The sequence below is a fragment of the Trypanosoma brucei genome, chromosome 10, assembly GCF_000002445.2.
Source record: "Trypanosoma brucei brucei TREU927 chromosome 10, whole genome shotgun sequence".
NCBI lineage: Eukaryota > Euglenozoa > Kinetoplastea > Trypanosomatida > Trypanosomatidae > Trypanosoma > Trypanosoma brucei.
This window is the reverse complement of record NC_007283.1, coordinates 2378585-2396158: the sequence shown is the minus strand read 5'-3', so window position 1 is coordinate 2396158 and position 17574 is coordinate 2378585. Positions and strand designations below refer to the sequence as shown.

General features: G+C 48.3%; 9 protein-coding genes across 9 annotated transcripts, besides 1 other annotated feature; all 9 read right to left on the bottom strand.

Annotated features, from left to right (window-relative positions):
- Positions 1-428: 428 nt before the first annotated feature.
- On the bottom strand, positions 429-1217 carry Tb10.6k15.0460 (chaperone protein DnaJ; the record flags this gene model as incomplete). The annotated part of the gene is made up of 1 exon (XM_818113.1): positions 429-1217. The coding sequence occupies one exon, from the start codon at positions 1215-1217 to the stop codon at positions 429-431; it is 789 nt and encodes a 262-aa protein (XP_823206.1).
- Positions 1218-2140: 923 nt separating this feature from the next.
- Positions 2141-2614, bottom strand: Tb10.6k15.0480 (hypothetical protein, conserved; the record flags this gene model as incomplete). Its single annotated transcript, XM_818112.1, has 1 exon — positions 2141-2614. One exon carries the CDS (start codon positions 2612-2614, stop codon positions 2141-2143), a length of 474 nt encoding a protein of 157 aa, XP_823205.1.
- Positions 2615-3111: 497 nt separating this feature from the next.
- Positions 3112-5139, bottom strand: Tb10.6k15.0490 (mitochondrial intermediate peptidase, putative; the record flags this gene model as incomplete). The annotated part of the gene is made up of 1 exon (XM_818111.1): positions 3112-5139. One exon carries the CDS (start codon positions 5137-5139, stop codon positions 3112-3114), a length of 2028 nt encoding a protein of 675 aa, XP_823204.1.
- A 327-nt stretch (positions 5140-5466) lies between these two features.
- Tb10.6k15.0500 (hypothetical protein, conserved) lies at positions 5467-6372 on the bottom strand (the record flags this gene model as incomplete). Its single annotated transcript, XM_818110.1, has 1 exon — positions 5467-6372. One exon carries the CDS (start codon positions 6370-6372, stop codon positions 5467-5469), a length of 906 nt encoding a protein of 301 aa, XP_823203.1.
- Positions 6373-7484: 1112 nt separating this feature from the next.
- Tb10.6k15.0510 (60S ribosomal protein L22) lies at positions 7485-7877 on the bottom strand (the record flags this gene model as incomplete). The annotated part of the gene is made up of 1 exon (XM_818109.1): positions 7485-7877. One exon carries the CDS (start codon positions 7875-7877, stop codon positions 7485-7487), a length of 393 nt encoding a protein of 130 aa, XP_823202.1.
- A 296-nt stretch (positions 7878-8173) lies between these two features.
- Tb10.6k15.0520 (hypothetical protein, conserved) lies at positions 8174-8719 on the bottom strand (the record flags this gene model as incomplete). The annotated part of the gene is made up of 1 exon (XM_818108.1): positions 8174-8719. The coding sequence occupies one exon, from the start codon at positions 8717-8719 to the stop codon at positions 8174-8176; it is 546 nt and encodes a 181-aa protein (XP_823201.1).
- Positions 8720-9031: 312 nt separating this feature from the next.
- On the bottom strand, positions 9032-11668 carry Tb10.6k15.0530 (ATP-dependent DEAD/H RNA helicase, putative; the record flags this gene model as incomplete). The annotated part of the gene is made up of 1 exon (XM_818107.1): positions 9032-11668. The coding sequence occupies one exon, from the start codon at positions 11666-11668 to the stop codon at positions 9032-9034; it is 2637 nt and encodes an 878-aa protein (XP_823200.1).
- Positions 11669-12699: 1031 nt separating this feature from the next.
- Positions 12700-15054, bottom strand: Tb10.6k15.0540 (gamma-tubulin complex subunit, putative; the record flags this gene model as incomplete). Its single annotated transcript, XM_818106.1, has 1 exon — positions 12700-15054. The coding sequence occupies one exon, from the start codon at positions 15052-15054 to the stop codon at positions 12700-12702; it is 2355 nt and encodes a 784-aa protein (XP_823199.1).
- A 533-nt stretch (positions 15055-15587) lies between these two features.
- On the bottom strand, positions 15588-16643 carry Tb10.6k15.0550 (hypothetical protein, conserved; the record flags this gene model as incomplete). The annotated part of the gene is made up of 1 exon (XM_818105.1): positions 15588-16643. One exon carries the CDS (start codon positions 16641-16643, stop codon positions 15588-15590), a length of 1056 nt encoding a protein of 351 aa, XP_823198.1.
- Positions 16644-17462: 819 nt separating this feature from the next.
- Positions 17463-17516: a sequence feature (T-rich).
- Between the last annotated feature and the right edge of the window lie 58 nt (positions 17517-17574).

The following is a 17574-nucleotide window of genomic DNA, read 5'->3' as shown; positions in this document are numbered from 1 at the left end:
GGAGACACAGCTGTTTTACCTTAGTGATTTAATGAATCAATGAATAAATATGCGTCGAGACAAGAAACGAAGGATTTTTGAAAAGTAGAAAAACAGCGGTAGACACTTGCAGCAGCGCGCTCTCTGCCTTTGTGCTTTCATGAGAGCGTCTATACGCGAATACGCGTGCACTTGTGGGATGGCTCAACATAAAAAAAAAGTCAGAAAGTGAAAAAAAAAACTAACTCTATTGGAAGTGTGATGTTGAGGTAGTTGTCACTAGCGTGCCGTCACAATGTTTCGACCAAACTGAATGCATTAGTGTTCACGCAGTGCGAAGTTCCCAAACCAACACAGCTAAGTTAGTCTCCAGAATCTATGGTCATCGATACACCGCTTTCGGATGTAGTTGTGGCATGCACACGGCTAGCTGAGAATAATGCGTAGACTTATTTCTTTGTCTTTTTTCGAGGTGCCGATGCACTTTCCTGCTGTTCCCGCTTCTTTTTCTTCCCGGCGTGTTCCTCAGCTACATTCTTTCGCTTAACGTACTTTTCCTCCAGATTACCAAGCATATCAGCCCACTGCTTCTCTTGGTTACGTGAGATAATGGCCTGAAGCTCTTGCATGCTCCCTGCTCCACTCTTCTTGGTGCTCAACCCCATTGCGTCGAGTGTTTCAACAGCCCTTTTCCGTTCTTTCGCCATGGCCCGCTCAATGCGCTTTCGTGCCGCTTCTGTGGATGTAATCTCCCACGCCTCCGTAGATTCCAAGCTCCCCCTTTTCACAAGGGAGCGCACAAGGTCTTGTAGTCGCTTAACCTCCTCGACTTTACCGTTGTCAAACAATAACTCCTCTCGTATCATTCGACCAAAGTTACCCTTACACTTTTTGAATCGTTCAATAACATCTTCCTCCTCCTCATGTGATCCCGCGTATGTGGCGTAAAATTGATGTACACGTTGTTGCATTTCAGCAGATCGCTGTGATTCCGACATTTCATCGCCTCTCCCACTCGCTGCGCCCGGCACTATTCCAGTCGCATCGTAAGTACGACGGTCCTTTTCGTCAGAGAGCACACTGTATGCGTTGGAAATTTCTTTAAACTTTGCTGCGCCCTCGGGGTTGCGGTCGGGATGATACTGCAGTGCTAAACGTCTGTAGACACGCGTGATGTCAGCAGCCGTAGCATCTCGTGACAGGCCGAGTACATCATACAGTGATTTCTTGGAGACCATAACTTGTTTGTTAGCGTTGTATTTTTCTTTTGTTGTTTGTCGATGCGACGCTTCCACTACTTCGCTTTCCGCTCTGGTGTTTATTGCAGGCCGGAAACTCTCCCTTTCTTCTTTTTTTTCTTTGAATTTTCGTTGCAAGTCCTCTTCACAGCCTCCACCCTTGACACAATTTGAATCAACCTAGGTGTCTAACGCGACCATCCGGTGAAGATGGGAAAAGAAAAAAAGAAAAAAAAATATGCGCACGAACGGCCACATAATGACAACCAGTGCGTCATCGGTACAAGTTAGTGTACATGCACGCTTCTTCCTATTTTATTTGTGTGTACACACTTTCATCACGTCACTGGTACGCGCAACTGTTTAAATGCACCGCGTAAATTCGTGTCCAACTACGTTATTACCATATTCCAAGTGAAAAGGCAATTCCTCCCTAACACCTCCTACAGTACCCAACAGATGTAAGCTAAAGGAAAGTCGAAGGATTACTAAGGTGGGGAAAAGTGGAATAAAACATCTTACACCCCGCCCCACACGGATGGCACGCCCACTACGAGTATGACTTCCTACAACTAATCTCACAACGCAACAAGCATAAACACATGTGCATGTAAGGGGGGAGGAGAGAGCAAAGTAATCGTTCATCGAGCCATACACACAAACACTTACACATATATAAATATAAATGTAAATATGTAAATGGTTCCCCCCCACCCCGCATCCTCTTCACAACAGCCGGCACGAGGAGTGATTATTCCTAACCCTCAGATCCCGGTGTTTCTTCACACTCATTCCACCATTCCTTGGATCCGCACCTTCTTTATTCATTTCCTCCTTTCCAACCCTCTTAACTCATTTGTCTTCCGCTGCTTCAAAGTTTGGGCACCACTTCATCACAGAGACACATACTCGCACATCAGAGTCTACTTAGCCTTTGCTTTCACATCTTCGATAAATTTCTTTGCCTCCTCTGGCTTCCAATTTGCGTTCGTCGATTCCTCTGCAACATATTTCTCAAATGCCTCAACCCCTTTTGCCTTTACAAAAGCAACACCCTGCTCTATATTGGCTGCCCGTGCCGTTTCATCCAAGAGTGCAGGTCCATCGCCACAGTATGCCGCAAGCTCAGCCACGGTATAACGTGTTAACTTAACACGTGCAATTTGTCGTACAATAATTTTCTGCTGCTCCGCCGGTAGAGTCTTGGCGTAAGCAGATAGCTCCGTTGCCCAATTTTCCCCAAACTGATGGACAATGTTGCAGTCCTTTACTGGTGCCTTGTTCTTGAAGCTCACCTCTCCCGTAAGAAGTTTATGAAGTGTCTGCATTTTAGTACTTGTCACAGGTGCGGCGGCAGCTGCCGATGCAGCAGAAAAGGAAATGAAGGTGCGGCGCATTATGGTTTGCACTCACGCTCGCAAAGTATTATTTGAACCTATGGTCAACTAAAGTACCTAGGGGGAAAACCTCACGATTTGTTATCTTTAAAAAAAAAATTACAAAAATGAGTAGATATTCGTACCTAAACAGTGGAAGGAGGGGAAGCGGCACCAAGCACAAATTATGTTGTGCAGTCGCTTCCTGTCTCCATAGGCGGAAAAGAACGACAAAAAAATAAATGGTAAAGTGCGGCCTATGTTTGCAGACGCTCAGCGACTGGTGGTAAAATGCCACATGTAGCACTGCTTTAATTTCGCACGCGCGCGGCACCATGGTAGAAAAACTTTTTAAAAAAGAAAAATGGCACTGCACCCCTACTTCATTTATTTAGTAGAACGTTAAAGACCGAAGGATTCGACTGAGCTGCCACATCCTGATGTGTTGCTTCTCGCCGCACCTAGCACGGTGAAGGCCGTGAGCATGTATGTGTAGTGCAGAAGAGTAAAGAGCGTTTTCACACCCATATGTCGATTTCATCGAGTTTGTCCTCCAGATAGTTCTCAATGACATCAACAGGGTTACATGCAGCCCCGTGGCGCATTACTTTTTGCACCAGCTCCCTCCCTGCGTCACGGTTAAGCGGGTCCTTCATAAACTTCTTCGCCCATATGCGACGAGCAATGGAAAGACTGTAAAGGTAACCGTAGTAACCTGCTGGGTAACCGGAGAGGTGTTCAAACGAAAGAGTACCCAAAACGCCTGTTTCCGTCGGTGTCACAATAGAAAGAGGAGTACATATGTCGATAAGGACCTTTGCTAAGTTGTACGTACCGCGTCCGTAGTCGCCGATATCTCCAAGTGTACGTTTCCCAAGGTTCCCCTGGTCTCCACGAGGAAAGTACACAGTGTATGGCTGAGGACCATGAAGGGTCTGATCTACCGCCGAAAGAACTACTTGATCCATCATGTCAAGGTGCTTGAACATGTCAGCAGCTGCGTTCCGTTTCATGACCATGTCAAATGAGATGGGTTCCCGCGTGCTGATACGGTGTGCCCACAACTGCAGAAACTCATGGGAGGTGAGGAATTGCTCAAAGAGCTGCGAGAATGTCTCTACAAAATCGATACTAGCACGTGTTCCAGCGAGGTTCTGTACCTTCGTCTGGCCAAAAATGGTGTGCATCGCATGACCAAACTCGTGAAAAACTGTTGTCACTTCATTGGGGTGCATAAGCGTAGACTCATCGTCAAACCTACCATTAGGGAGTCGCTGCACGGGCGAGCAGGCTCCAACATTGCACGTTAAAACAACAACGGGATACTGGCGTTTCGGTAACTTTAGCCCCACCTTTGCCAAGGCCTCTTGGTGGGGTATACAACCAAGCTGCAACGTAAGGTGGCCAGCTTGGCAATATTTCATTTCACTCGCGTACAAATCGAGTACGATAACTCCAAGAAACGCCTTATTCTCGTCATACACGTGATACTTTTTGGCGTCGTTGTTGAAGATCTCATCTTTGTCGAACTGCACTTCCTCCAACCGCACGCCAAAAACCTCCAAACAGAGGCACTGAATACCGCGTATGCAGTTTGCAACGGAGAAATACTCAGCCGCTGTTTCCGGCTCCGCATCACGTCTTAGTGAATGAGCCACTCGAGCTCGGACATCGTCTGTAATGTTTTGTCGATTACGTACTTCTCCAACGTTGCTCCGTATGATATCCATCTCCTTCTCGGCCTCTCTCCGGTACTTATGGGCAATTCCACACAAGAAATGCCAAACACGCTGCTGATTTTCCAGCATTGTCCCTCGAAGTTGTTGTTCTGCGAAGCTCTCAAACCCCAGCAGTTGCGAGAGTTCGTAACGGCACTGAAGAAGATAACGGAGTGTTGCAAAGGGATTCTTCGAACCCTGCTCCGTCAGGAAGCGCATGGCGAGTTCCTCCTTTTCAATGTTCATTTCAGTTACCTTCTCACGTAGTTTGTCGGGGAGATGGATGCCGTTACTTTCCATGTCCCGCCTAAGTTGGGCCACGTTTTTAATTTCTTCACTACTGAGTTCCTTGTGTCCCTCAGTGCTGTCAAGCTGAAGGACAACATCGTACAAATCCCTTCGGGAGTTGACTTTACTCATGTACTCATATCCCTTTTGAAATGCGTACGAGGCATGCTGCTTGTACTCCGCATCAGGGTGAACCTGGCGCACAAACTCACAGGGGTCAAGAAGAAGACATAGAACGTTACTAGTTGAGTCAATAAGGTCGTGTTTTTCTTTTATGCTCTTGGCCTTTGGAATTTCGTTTAGAAGTGCGTCACACACCTCAATGGTTCGATCAACTGTCTCCGACAATATGGACTTTGACGAAAGGAAAGAAAGTGTGGGTATTTCCTCCACGTCGGTGACACAAGCGCTTTTTTGCTTCCCAGCGGTTGCATCACTGACAGCTGAACAAATCGTCGCACCATGACGCACTCGTCCGGCCCAACGGCAGGCAGTGAAGCCTGAAGCACACAGTGTGAAGGGGGTGACACGCCGCAACATTTTTTTTTTTACGCACCTATGTTTCTACCCTATTTCTTTAAAAATTTCCCGCCGTCACCTTGTTGCTATTCAATATACTACTGAAGCGATGATTGCGCCGTTGCAATAAGTACGATTATTATCATTGTTAAACACAGCGAGCCACAAGGGGGGAAAGAAGGCGAAGGCGGGGTTACACGACACAGCATGACGAACTGCCAAGCGAAGATACACAAATACGACAACGTAAAAACAACAACAACAACCGAATATCTCATAACGCAGCGATAGCTGTAAAGACATTTTCTGGTTCTCATCCCTTTCGTCGCTGACCATCCACAGGGGTCCCTACGCGAAAGGAACATTCCAACTGGTCTTTACGAATGCTGTGGAAAGGTGTGTGTGTGCGATCGCTTGCCACCGCTCATCTTTCAGGTCTTGTGGTGGCATTTCATCTCGTACCTTTCCATACCACCGCCGCGCGTTTTGATAGTCTCCGCTGTGAAAGTAAGCCTGCGCAAGCCTGCAAGCAAACTCAAGGTTTGCAGGGTCATTTTCCACTGCGCGTTTGTGCAGCTGCACACTCTTTGCCCATAGTTCCTTCCAGCCAGGAACCCCGCACCAACGTGCGTATAGGCGGGTTGGGTTATACCAGACATAAGCGCAACGAGCACTGAGAGCTCCAAGCGCGTTAGGGATATCCGCATCAGTGGGAAGCAGTTCCATCCCCTTCTCCCCCCGACGCATAATGGCGTTATAGTTCTCTAAGAGCCCAAAGCCCATCAAACTTTTCATGTAATACAGGGCTTCTGCCTCACGTGTAGCAGACAACACGTAGGTTCGGTAACACGGGCCATATTCCGGGTTCTCATTTATACATTTGCGACTGACGTCCACCCCACGCTGCAGCAGATCGAGGCGATCACACCAGTGATCCCTGGCGTACTTGTTCTTAGTTTTGTCGTACAGTACGGTAGTTTCTGCAAGAAGCGCCATCACCTCAGGACTGGAGGGGTTCTTCGCAAACAGCGTTTCAGCGTAATCATAGGCACTTTCCCCGAGGGAAAAGCTAAGTAACTGATCGCGGAACTCACGGTAGCTGTTGAGATCACTCGCATTAGAGCACTTTGCGGTAGTCTCAGAGTTGTCATCGGGTGATTCACCCGGTGGTGGCGAGTTAATGATTCCCTTCCCAGATGCAGCGTCCATATTGGCGCTACTCGAATCATTAGCACTGCTGCTACTACTGCCCATTTTGTCGATATATAAATAATATACTTTTATCACGTTCGTTCGCTCGCCTATGTATTCTTAATCACTTCCTAATGTAAAAACCTTTCCTTTATGCGACGTCTCACCGACACTTAAAAGTGTATCAGTGGACGAGACAGTCTCACGCACAACCCCCACTCACCAAGGAGGTATATAATGTTGTCCTTTCAAAACACAACAGCAAAACAGATGTTCATAAGAGTCGCAACGGAGTGTTGGCAGCGCGGGAAGCAAAAAATAAAAACAGACGCCCACAGAAGGGTGTTGCAAAGTGTCACAACTAGCAAACAAAAACGAACATGATATGTGTGTTTTACTTTTGTAATGGTGGCTGAACCAATGGTATTTTACACCCCGACTGGCTAACAACGCTCCCCATGGAATAATACCAAACCTTCAATGCGCTTTCAAATCCTAAGCGAGCAATACACGATTGCACGATAAACCGTAAGTGTCCTTGATTACTATTCCTTGCGTTCTCATGTCTGTGTGGCGCCCCACTCCTCAAAGAAACTGTTGTTCGGAGGTGTTTACGCAACAACTTTTAGTGTGAAGCGCACCGCCCCAACGGAAGACTGGAATAAAAAACTTTCGCTCCCTTTCCTTCATTGGCACTTGGGAGGTGTTTTCATGCCACAGCCTAAGAGTATGCAGTTGTACCTACGCATATGTCTGAGCAGCTTGGTCATGTGCAACTACATTAGCTGGTAAAGAACAAATGCAGGCAAATAGAAAAAAAACCAAAGAAACATCAGGGGAAAGTTAATCCTTCAAATGAAAACATGAAGGCCGGAAAAGATAAGTGCCTCTGCTGTGGAACCAGTATACCAAAACAGTAATTGCAACGCCTACTCGAGTGCTTTCCTCATCCTTCACACCCATCATCCCTTATAAAGAAGTTCGGGAGACGAATGGGGGGAGAATAAACCGAAGGCAGAGGAGGTAAACGAAGTAACAAAATCATTAAAGAAAAGAAAACAGGAAATGAGCCGGGACAGACTTCACATACCCCAAAATGACGAACAAAATAGTGCAAAAAGGCAGGGGCAAACCAACATGTTCGGGGCACTCCTACTCGTGCAACCGCAAAAGATTTACGCTTCTTCCTGATCCTGGATGTTGAAGTACTTCAACTGGTATGTGTCTTTCCCCTTGGCGAGAATACGGATCCAATCACGGAGGTCCTTCTTCTTGAGGAACTTCTTCGTCAGGTATTTGAAGTACTTCTTGCGGTAAGCCATAGTCGTCGTGATGGACAGAATGTTTTCACGCATGTTGACGCGTACCTTCGAGGTGAGCTTTCCCTTGCGGCCGTTTAGCTTCACATTATCCTGGAAGTACTGCTGGAAGTTGCTGAGGATATCATCACTGAAGATACCGTCGCTGGCGGGGATGCTGCAGTCAATCTTGAACACCTTCTTTCCTTTCGCAAGCTGCCTCTGGCGAGTGAAGCCGCGGGAGCCGACCTTTGCGCGAACAGCAACCATCAGCGGCTAATATTACCAAACTAGCGCGGTGCAAAAACTAATGAAAGGAAAAGTGAACCCCGGAGCTTCTCTCCTTCCCTGTTAGGTGAAAACACAGGAAAAAGAAGGGGACGAAGAAGACGGCAATGAAAGGCATGCTGAATAGCAGGGTTTACTGCAATACACGAAAGAAGCAAACAGATACATCAAAGTCAACACGATAAGAACAAAACAAGCCCACGGACACTTCACGCACGCTCTGTAACGAACCGGATAACACGGTGTTAAAATTAACACCAATTCCACCAAGCAGCCTCTTATCGCACGCCACTCTCGTGTGGTGCCCCATGAGTCGCGTCGTTTTCAGCAGATCCAGCAGTGGATAGTGGTGGTGCCCCGGTTGTATTAGACGTGTCGTCCACGAGTTCCTCCACTACTCGACTGCCACCTCTCTGCTGTTGCTTAGCGGCTGCGGCAGCTTCTTTGCGGTTCTTGCTCATTGCTAGTTGCTTTGCGCGGAATTCCTTGAACTTCTTGCGCTTAATAATGTCCTCTTGCTCCCGGCGTTCGAGCATCTCACGAACACGTTCTGCCTCCTCTTTGTCACGCTGTTGTTGCTCTTCGTCAATCCGCTGTTGTTCCTCTGGAGCAATCCACGGCGCGTCGTCTTCATCATCGCTAACCCCCGCCCGCTCCATTTCCCGCTTCCGACGCTTTTCCATTTCGTATTGTTTCATATCAAACTGCAAAACATGTGTAGAGCAATACAACCTGTGTTGCTCAATCAGAGGAACCGTGTGAAGCGTCACGAAGCACTTCATTCTGTGAAACACAGTTCTCGTTGCTAAAGAAATAAGTCTCATTACCTGCTTTCCGAGGCCTTTCCACGATCTACGCCTCGATTAGAAAAATATGAGAGTGAGAAAAGATTACACAGCGAATTTACTCCACCTTGTCATGTGTCACTACGGACGAAAGGTGGAGCAGAGGAAGCAGGAAGAGATAGACTTGTTTGTGAGACATCTTATCGTTGTTACACTTAATTTACTCGAAACCCATGCGTGAGTTGCCCATTTTATTTAAAGGATACAAACATACGTATATCCAACGGGCTGCGCTTTCTGAGCATAACCCCTGCGGTTACCTCACAACCGATAACAATTCGTCGTTTGTGCCTACTCCTTCTCTGTATTTTTTCGGGCTCCAGCTTTCTTCACAACCTTGGACCCTTTCTTAGGCTTCTGAGTAACCTGCAGTTGAGCACGTTCAACAAGCTTGGATTCGGCCTGCTTTGCGCCTATCGCCTGGGCGCTGCTGCGGAAACTTCCTTTTCCACCTGACGTCCCCATATCTTTTTCTCCTAGAAGCATCAGACGTCTACGTAGTATCTTGATTGCTTTTTCCTTCGCCTTATTTTCAGTGTCTGCGTCATCGTCGATCAAATCGTCGACATCCACATCGGCCTCACGGCTCATGCGGCGCGCCCAATTATTATTTGCCCTTGATTTGTCAATCTCTTTTTGCAGCTTATCAATCTGCAAAGCTACTTTTAGATGTGCATGCAGTTGATGAACGATGGTTGGTTGAAGTGCAAACACTTCCAAATCGCCAGTGCTGCGCCCGAGAGAGCCCATTAGCTTTGTAAATGAGACATGTTCTTGCGCATTTACCATAAGAAGAGAAAGACCAGTCCCTCCACACCGTGCTGTGCGACCGCAGCGGTGGATGTAAGCATCGGTAGAACGCGGAACCTGAAAGTGAACCACGTACCGAACTCCTTCCACGTCCAACCCGCGAGAGGCGATGTCGGTAGCCACCAGAACACGCTTCTCGCCCTTTCTAAACTTGTCAATGAACTTTAGCCGCTGCCGTTGCTGAAGTGAAGCGTGCAGACCAGCCACAGGTATGCCCAACACTTCTAACAACTTTACAAGGCGACGAAGCATAGATATGGCATTAACAAACACAATCGACCTCTCACGGTACATCTTGAGGAAATAATACAAATAAAGGTCTTTACTGTCCCCGGGACAACGAAGGTACGTCTCATGTATTTTGGCGGCAACATCAACTTTGGGTGAAATAGTGAAGACGTGGGCGTTTGAAGGCTTTATTTCCAACTGCTGTAACACTTTCCCCATTGTGTCTTCATTGGAGGTACGGATCACAGTTTTCTTGGCGCGCATGTCTCTCCGCACATAGTTTGTTTGAAGCGAAAGTGTTGCACTAGTAACAAACGTTGTGACGCGATGACCTTCCGGTGGATCTGGCGGCATTGGAATGAGGCGGGGCTCATCCTTCCTGGAAGTCCTTAGCTGAGGCGTTTCCTTCTTATCGTCGTCGCCAGTGGGAGAATCCTTTGGAAAAGGCACAAACTTCTGCTTTTCCGCATCCCAAAAACCGGCCTCAAGCTCTGCATCTCCCGCCTCCGCCCCTTCCTCCCGCTCCTGCACGTAACCGGCGGGTAATATTTCGCAGTGGATACGCTCCAGCAAATTTTTCAGCTCCTCGAAACGACCGGACTGCAGGAGCTTATCGGCTTCATCAAGAACTACATAAGAAAGGCGTCGGCTGAGGCTGTGACCCAAATAGCATCCCTCGTTCTTTTGCATCAGTTCCCAGAGGCGACCTGGTGTGCATATGAGAACATGCGGGTGGCGGTTGAGCACACGTTGTTGCTTTTCTGGTGCCATGCCACCAACAACACAACCAACGATAACCTGAGGAGCGTGTTGTACAAGCTGCTGCATCGCCTCGCTAATTTGGAGTGCCAACTCACGAGTTGGTGAAACAATCAGCGCTTGCATGAGCCGACCTTGAAGTTTGAAGGTAGTTGTGGGAGGTGCTGTAGTGAGCTGTTCCCCTTCCTCCTCTCCTTCGCGCAGCCGCTTTCGACTTTTTTTAAAGCTTTCACTTTTCCCCCTTTCAGTAGATTTTCCTCCACCTTTTGTTTTTTTCCCCTTACCCTCCTTTCCCTTTGCTGCATTCGCCGTCTCCTCGTTTCCAATTTTCCCGTCCGGACCTTGCGTTACTTCATTCACCAGCACGTTGGTCAAAACATGTTGCAGAATAGGGATTGCGAAGGCCAAAGTCTTTCCACTTCCAGTCTCCGCAGAGATGATAACATCTTTTTCCCAACCACGTCCTCCAGACTTGCCCTTTCCAGGGGTAATCTTTTCTTTCCCTCCAACTGCACGACCATCAACGTTTTGTGAGAGAACACTTGGAAGCACCTCTTCCTGAACGGGAGTCGGATGGGTGAAACGCATAGTTCTCAAGGCTTTAAGAAGGAGTGGATGAAGCCCAACACGCTCCCAGAAGACGTACGGATCACCGTGGTGCCGATACTGATTTTTTCCCCCTGGAACTGAGTTAGTGTCCTTCCCACCGCCCAGCTCGTCTTCACCGAGTTGAACCTCTGGCAGAGCGAGGGGATGGTCCTCTGGAAGCGGTGCCTCCGGAAGGACTAATCTTGGTTTACCATCAGACTCACTGTTGCCCCTGCCAACATTAGGTTTTGCTGCTGTTTTACCACCACTGTTGGTGTTACTGAGAGAAGCTGAAGTTTGAAGGAGTAGATCGGTAAGGCTTCGTGGGTCTAAGGCCACTTCACGCGTAGGGGCGGCCGAACCTGCTGCTATTTCCTCGACTAACTCTTGAAGGGGCCGTGACCCGCTTTCAATGTCGTCGAAGCGATTGCATTGACGGCGACCGGTACGCACGCGCTTCCGAACATCTTTGGAGACCTTCTGCCGTTGCCTCATTTCATTCTTACGAAGACGCTGCTTTAGCGTCTTCTTCTTCAGTGACATGTTTGCCGTCCTTCAACATCGTTAAGCGAGAGCGCGCAAATAAATAAAGAAGAAAGAAGAACGAAACGAGTGGAAAGTGCGGAGAGTTTGAAAGAAGAATAGTATCAAGGAGGGGTAATGCGGGCTCTAGAGGTCCCTTTTTCTTTTTCAAGGGTGGAGGGCATACTTCGGAGCCGTAGCGGGTTCAAGACAAAATGGTAGAAATTATTCTACACTCTCCCAATGCTTCAACCACGGATACAAGCAACTAAGCGGTTATGATTGCAAATGATGTGTACACACGACACTGATGCCATCTAACTTTTCTTCCTTAGCACAGCACCCCCCTCCCACCGGTAAGAACAACAACAAATGCCACGAGAGAACACCGCTGAACATTTCCGGCATTAGTTGAGAGTTGAGTTGAATGATTGGTACCCCTCCTTTTCGCACATGGACACCTTCCGAGTTGGACTTGCAGTGCGAAAAGGTGGCACCGATGTTGGTGGGTGAACGGTTATGTGCGTTGCGGCCTGTCCGCCCGATGACAAAACTTATTCCGTATTTTATGCGAATCTTGAGCTAAGCAGCCACAACACACCAACTACAACCCTCTTGCGGATCCCAGAACGGTAAGGGAGTGTGGGTGCTGCGCTCTGTACCGCAGAATTTATTCTTCGTCGTTTTGATGGCATGGGTTTGCGTTAACATGGGTTCGCACACAGTGGAGCATAGCGAATTGATTCAAAATCTGTTTGTCTCATACCCGTCCGTCACGTTTCGCCAATTACCTCCACACCCGCCCCCTTCTCCCCCATGGTGGCACGAATATGCGTATTTTTCCTCAAACCACAAAGTTGTGCCCTACAAGTAAAACAAAGACAGGAAGGGAGAAAAAGAGTATTTGCGTGTAAACGCCTATGTGTGTTGAATAACGACACTGCAAATACAGAAAGGGGCTGATACGCCATCACATCACGTCTACTGCCCCATATTTTCACACATTTTTTTCTTTTTGCGTTCTCCCTTAGCTGAAAGTCATAGCGTCACATTCAACGCTTTCGCCTGTCCGTGGCTGAGGAAGACACCGGTTCGGTAGCGGCACTTGCGGAGTACAGCACGCGGTATACTCCGTTGCGGTCGTAATAGCCGCTGAAGTCAATCCACGTCAAAAGCGGCACAAGTTGTGGATAGTCGGCTCCCACAGGGGAAGCGAGCTCGGAAAGAGCTTTAAGAAACTGCGTTTCCACATCCTGTAATATTTCCTGCAGCCGTTGCTCGCTAAGCCCCTGGGCCGCACCTGGTCTCCCTGTTTCACTGAAAACGGAGGCTATCTCCAGAATACGTGCGAGACTACGGAAACGAGTGGCGCTAGAAAGCACCAGACCAAGCTCGATACCCTTGAAGAAATCTTTCAATGCACTATTTACGGCGAAAATGCTATCAGCCTGGCATATCCGATTCATCATCCGACCCCAAAGCGGCTCCACAACGAAATGTGCTGCATAGAACTGAAATTGCCTGATGAACTGAATGAGTTGATGCTTAATGATATATGCACGCTGGTAGTGAGGATCCAAATCGGTATCCCCCGTCCACGACGTGGTAACGTCCCGTTCACAGGTTTTCAGCCACGTGAAAAGACGGAAGACGATGTTGAACTGCTCAAGAACAGGGGGGTCAATGACCATTGTGAGTGGCCATTTTAGGTCAGCCTCAAGTTGAAGCAGCTCTATACAACAACGTGTCTCAATACGCGTGGCGCTCCTCCTGCCGTTTGTGGATGCGCGTTGAGGGGACTCGTCGTTCTGCCGTTCGTGTGAGTTGATAATGTCTTGTGCAACAGTTGTGCCCGAGAAGCTGCATCCAATGAGAGTATGGTACAAGTCTTTCCCACAGCACCTAGCGATTGCTGCTTGGAGTAACACGCGAACGGAATGCGCCTTCACCTGAAAAGGTGACTTCAGGAGAAGTTCCTCAGCACTGTCTAAAAAATCGATCAGCCAGTCGCTACGTTGGTGCAAGAAATAACTCTTCAACGATGTAAGGTGCCCCAAAAGATCGACCTGCGGTCCCAGAAACAACTGTAACACCTCTCCACTCGCAATTTCATATGACTCCTCTATACGCCGATGCAACTCGTCAACACCAGACCATATAAGTATTTGGTTCGATAATTCCCCGAACGATGGGAGAGCGCCGTTGTACTCCCGCAGCAGGCAGCAGTATTTGCCGGTATAGAACACTATCTTCGCCATCTTTGTGTTTGTGAGAATAAAATTAGGAACCATGTTCTTATTCATCGAGAAGCGCCGTTCAAAGGCATGCGCATCATCCATTCCTGTCTCGCCGTAATCGTCGCCTCCTCCGCCACACGGGGGAAATATGCGCCTCACTGCACTCTTTTTCATACCTGCCACAGCAGAAACTGGTGCTGCGGTGGTAGTGGATGCTGCTCCAGTGGGGAGGGATGCGTCTGATATGAAAAACTCTCCGTACGGGTCCTCAACTACTCCCTCGTGCACCCACCTGTGCAACACCCGCAGGTATGGTACTGATGCTCGTCTAAGTAACAAGTTCAGCAATTCATCGTCCTCCCTGCTTCCCGAATGTTTTTCAGCCTGTTCATGGATGTGGTTGAGCAACCGCCACCCAGCCATGGAGAGTGTTCCTTCTTCCTCCAGAATTGAATCTGTGGGCAGTACCTGCCGCAACCGCACGATGTGGTGGCCGGCACGAAGAACTTCTGAGACGACCCCCATCAGCGGCATTGCTTTCTTTTGGGACCACCTCTGCAGGTTTGCAATCTCGTGTGCGTAACTGGTGCAAATTTCTGATACCGCTTCACCCAGAGCCATAGCAACAAGGCTCTTTCCCATATACTCTGCACGTTCAACTTTCCGTAGCGCTACGAAAGAGTCTGCGATGGGAACTATGGTCTTGCAGAGGCCGCGCATCGAAACGGGCACATATCTCGATACCACGAAACCGTCCCGTGATGCCTGCAAAAGCGAGCCACCGTTGCCGACGGCTGCGGCTAGTACCTCCGCTGTGATGACACGATCTTGAATTTCCTCGGGAACGTCTTCCAGTTTCGTGTGGTCAGAAAACTGGGGGGCGAGCCTTGTGGGACTGCTCACGGTTGCCGCAGCAGTCTGTGGCGCTTGGAGAGGAGGTGGAGGGGCAAATGCGCCCTTGTCGGATACGCCCACGGGTGAAGCATGTTGGGTGCTGGTGGGTGCACAACGCTTCATCCATTCCGTCTCCAAAATAGCAACGCTAATGGGGTCCCCAAAGCCTGCCGCTGAAATTACGGCACTCCGGTCAGATGCGTGTTGCACGTGCTGAAATGAGATGCCACGGGACTCCAGGGATGTAACAAAATTTGCCCACAAGTGGGTCGTCATGGTAGCCCTAACACCACCTGTAAGCTACGACCCAACGTTAAACCCTTTTTCGTCACTGCAAAATTTAACGGAGAAGATGCCCCGAAGAGAGTGGCTACACAATAATGTGGGATGCGGAAGGTGACACTTGAACACAGTACCCCCAGAAGGCAAACCACCAGCATGGGGGGGGGGGTGGCGGTCTAATAAAAGATGACATACGCACATGTATACGTATATATTACACGGTGTAAAGAAATGTGAGAGAAAATTTGCACTAGAGACAAACTATTGAGAAATAATACGTCTCCCATCAACTATTTCTTTTCCTTCTCTGACCTTCATAGCATTCGGGTCGCAGTTTGTGTGCTTCGTTAAAACGGGGCGGTAGTTGTGTGAATAACAAAAACGACAGACTATGTCACACCATAATTCCTCCAAGCAACTCGACAGCAGGGCAAATGTCCCCCTCCCCTGCCCCGTTGGTGGATGTATCGCCTAACGTCCCGCGAGAGCCAAGATAAGAAAACGAAGGAACAAGCGTTAACAAAGTTTTATTGCACCTCGTGCATTTCGTCTATAGCGTCCGCAGCCGCGTGGCATGAGTCGCGCCAGACCATCTCATCCGAGCGCAATAACAGCAGCATATAACGCAGCGTAAGTCCACGCTTCGACACATCTCCATCCTCCCCTCCATTCTCTGCGGCACCGTCACCACTGGGGTTGGCAGAAGAGGCTTCATTGTTATGCATGACCCTCCTACCCTCTTCCTCTTTTTCTGTGACATAGCTCTTTGTATGAGATTGTTGTTTCTGGCGGTGGTGGAAACGATGAAGTCCCCAGTACTGAAGCGCCGCACGAGGTATTGGTCGCTCAACAATCTTCCCCAACTCTACGTCGTTTATCATGTGCGTCCAAATAACTACGGATTCCTCGTTAAGGTAACCCATAAGCCGAAACGCCATTCGCGGATACAGGAGGAATAGAAGGGTAAATATGAAATAATGAAGCCCATAAAGAAGAACGGCGGCGACGCGCTCAACGGTCGTTATCTCGCACATTGACAAGAGGATATTGACATGTGCGGCGTGGGACTCCATCTGCGCCATTAGCACTCGAACCTCTGACGAAAAGTTGCCGTCACTTGGCAAATATGTCGCGTCCTTTTTCCTCAAATACATCCGCAGGTTGGCAACGATGGCCCCAGCCATCGCCGGTGCAGGCGCAATCGCTTTCAACATTGTAGCCCTGTGAATGTAACGCTCACGGAATAACTTATCGGCACACCAGCGGAGCAGTTTCACAAGGGAGACACAGCAGTAGTCGTTCCAGCAGTTTGGTTCGTGATGGTTAAGTGTTTCCCTCTCCAAAGCCGCTATATCATCGGAGTCTAAAGCAGGTAAGGCATACGTGAAGCGTGAAGACGAACCAATGAAAGGAGGATGAAGTAAAGTCTCTTCCAATGAACTGTGGCGGTGGTCCTCCCCTACACGCCCAGAGGCGCCGCTCGCACCCACAGTGGCAGTGTGACGAGCGGTATGAAGTGGGATGCACAGTAACGGCATGTGACGTGCTGCAGACCTCATGGGCGCAAGTTTTGTGAGCAGCATCTTCCTAGCACTTTATTCCACCTTCAAAAAACACAATCCCTGAGTCACTATCTCTTCCTCCTGCAAGTGCCTCTCTCTCCCTTCAATGAGGAAACTGTGACTAATGAAACCAGACTATTTATAAAGAAGAAGATGTAGCAAACACAGATGTTACACATTGGCAAATAGCACAAAACACGAAGATATATAAAGACTCCAGAATGCGTAGCACATCAACAAGGGGAATAACAGCTAAAAACATTACATAAGAAGCAATTCGTGTGGAGACACCTCCCTTCTTTAAGGAACAGCACAACCATCTTACCATCATTGTGCATGTACATATATACAACCACAAATGTAGGAACACGCGGAATGCTCAGAAAAAAAAACAAGGGAAGGTGTTTACTCTCACCTTTTATTATACTCCAATAGATGGTGCAGCGGCTGAAAAGAGGGAGGGAGTGGAGGGGGAAAAAGAAAGAGAAAGAGAAACAAATACCACCACCACCATTTTTTTTTCTTTAATTGAACAGCGCGAACAGGTGGTTATACAAGATAGAAGCGCAAGCATTGAGGCGTCAAAGCCCAAGGAGCAGAAAATTTTTTTTTATTGTTGTTAACTGCCGCGCGGAATGGAGGAGAAATTTATCAACCGAATTTACCACAGCTTTTTTTTCCTTACAGACACAAACACACGCAACTTTCCCTGCTCCATCGTCGAATAACAGGGAGCAACAGCAGGTGATTGAAAAAAAAAACAGATTACCGAAAGTCCCTCGTCCTATCGCATGCTTCCGCGCTTCGTCACTCCTTTTCCAGACAACATAATAGTCGACGAAGGAAAAAAAAAACAAAAGACAGAAAATAAAAAAAAGGACAGAAGGGAACAAACCAGTCACTGATATCACTTCCTTCCAAACTCAGAACCCACCAAATATTTCGTAAAATA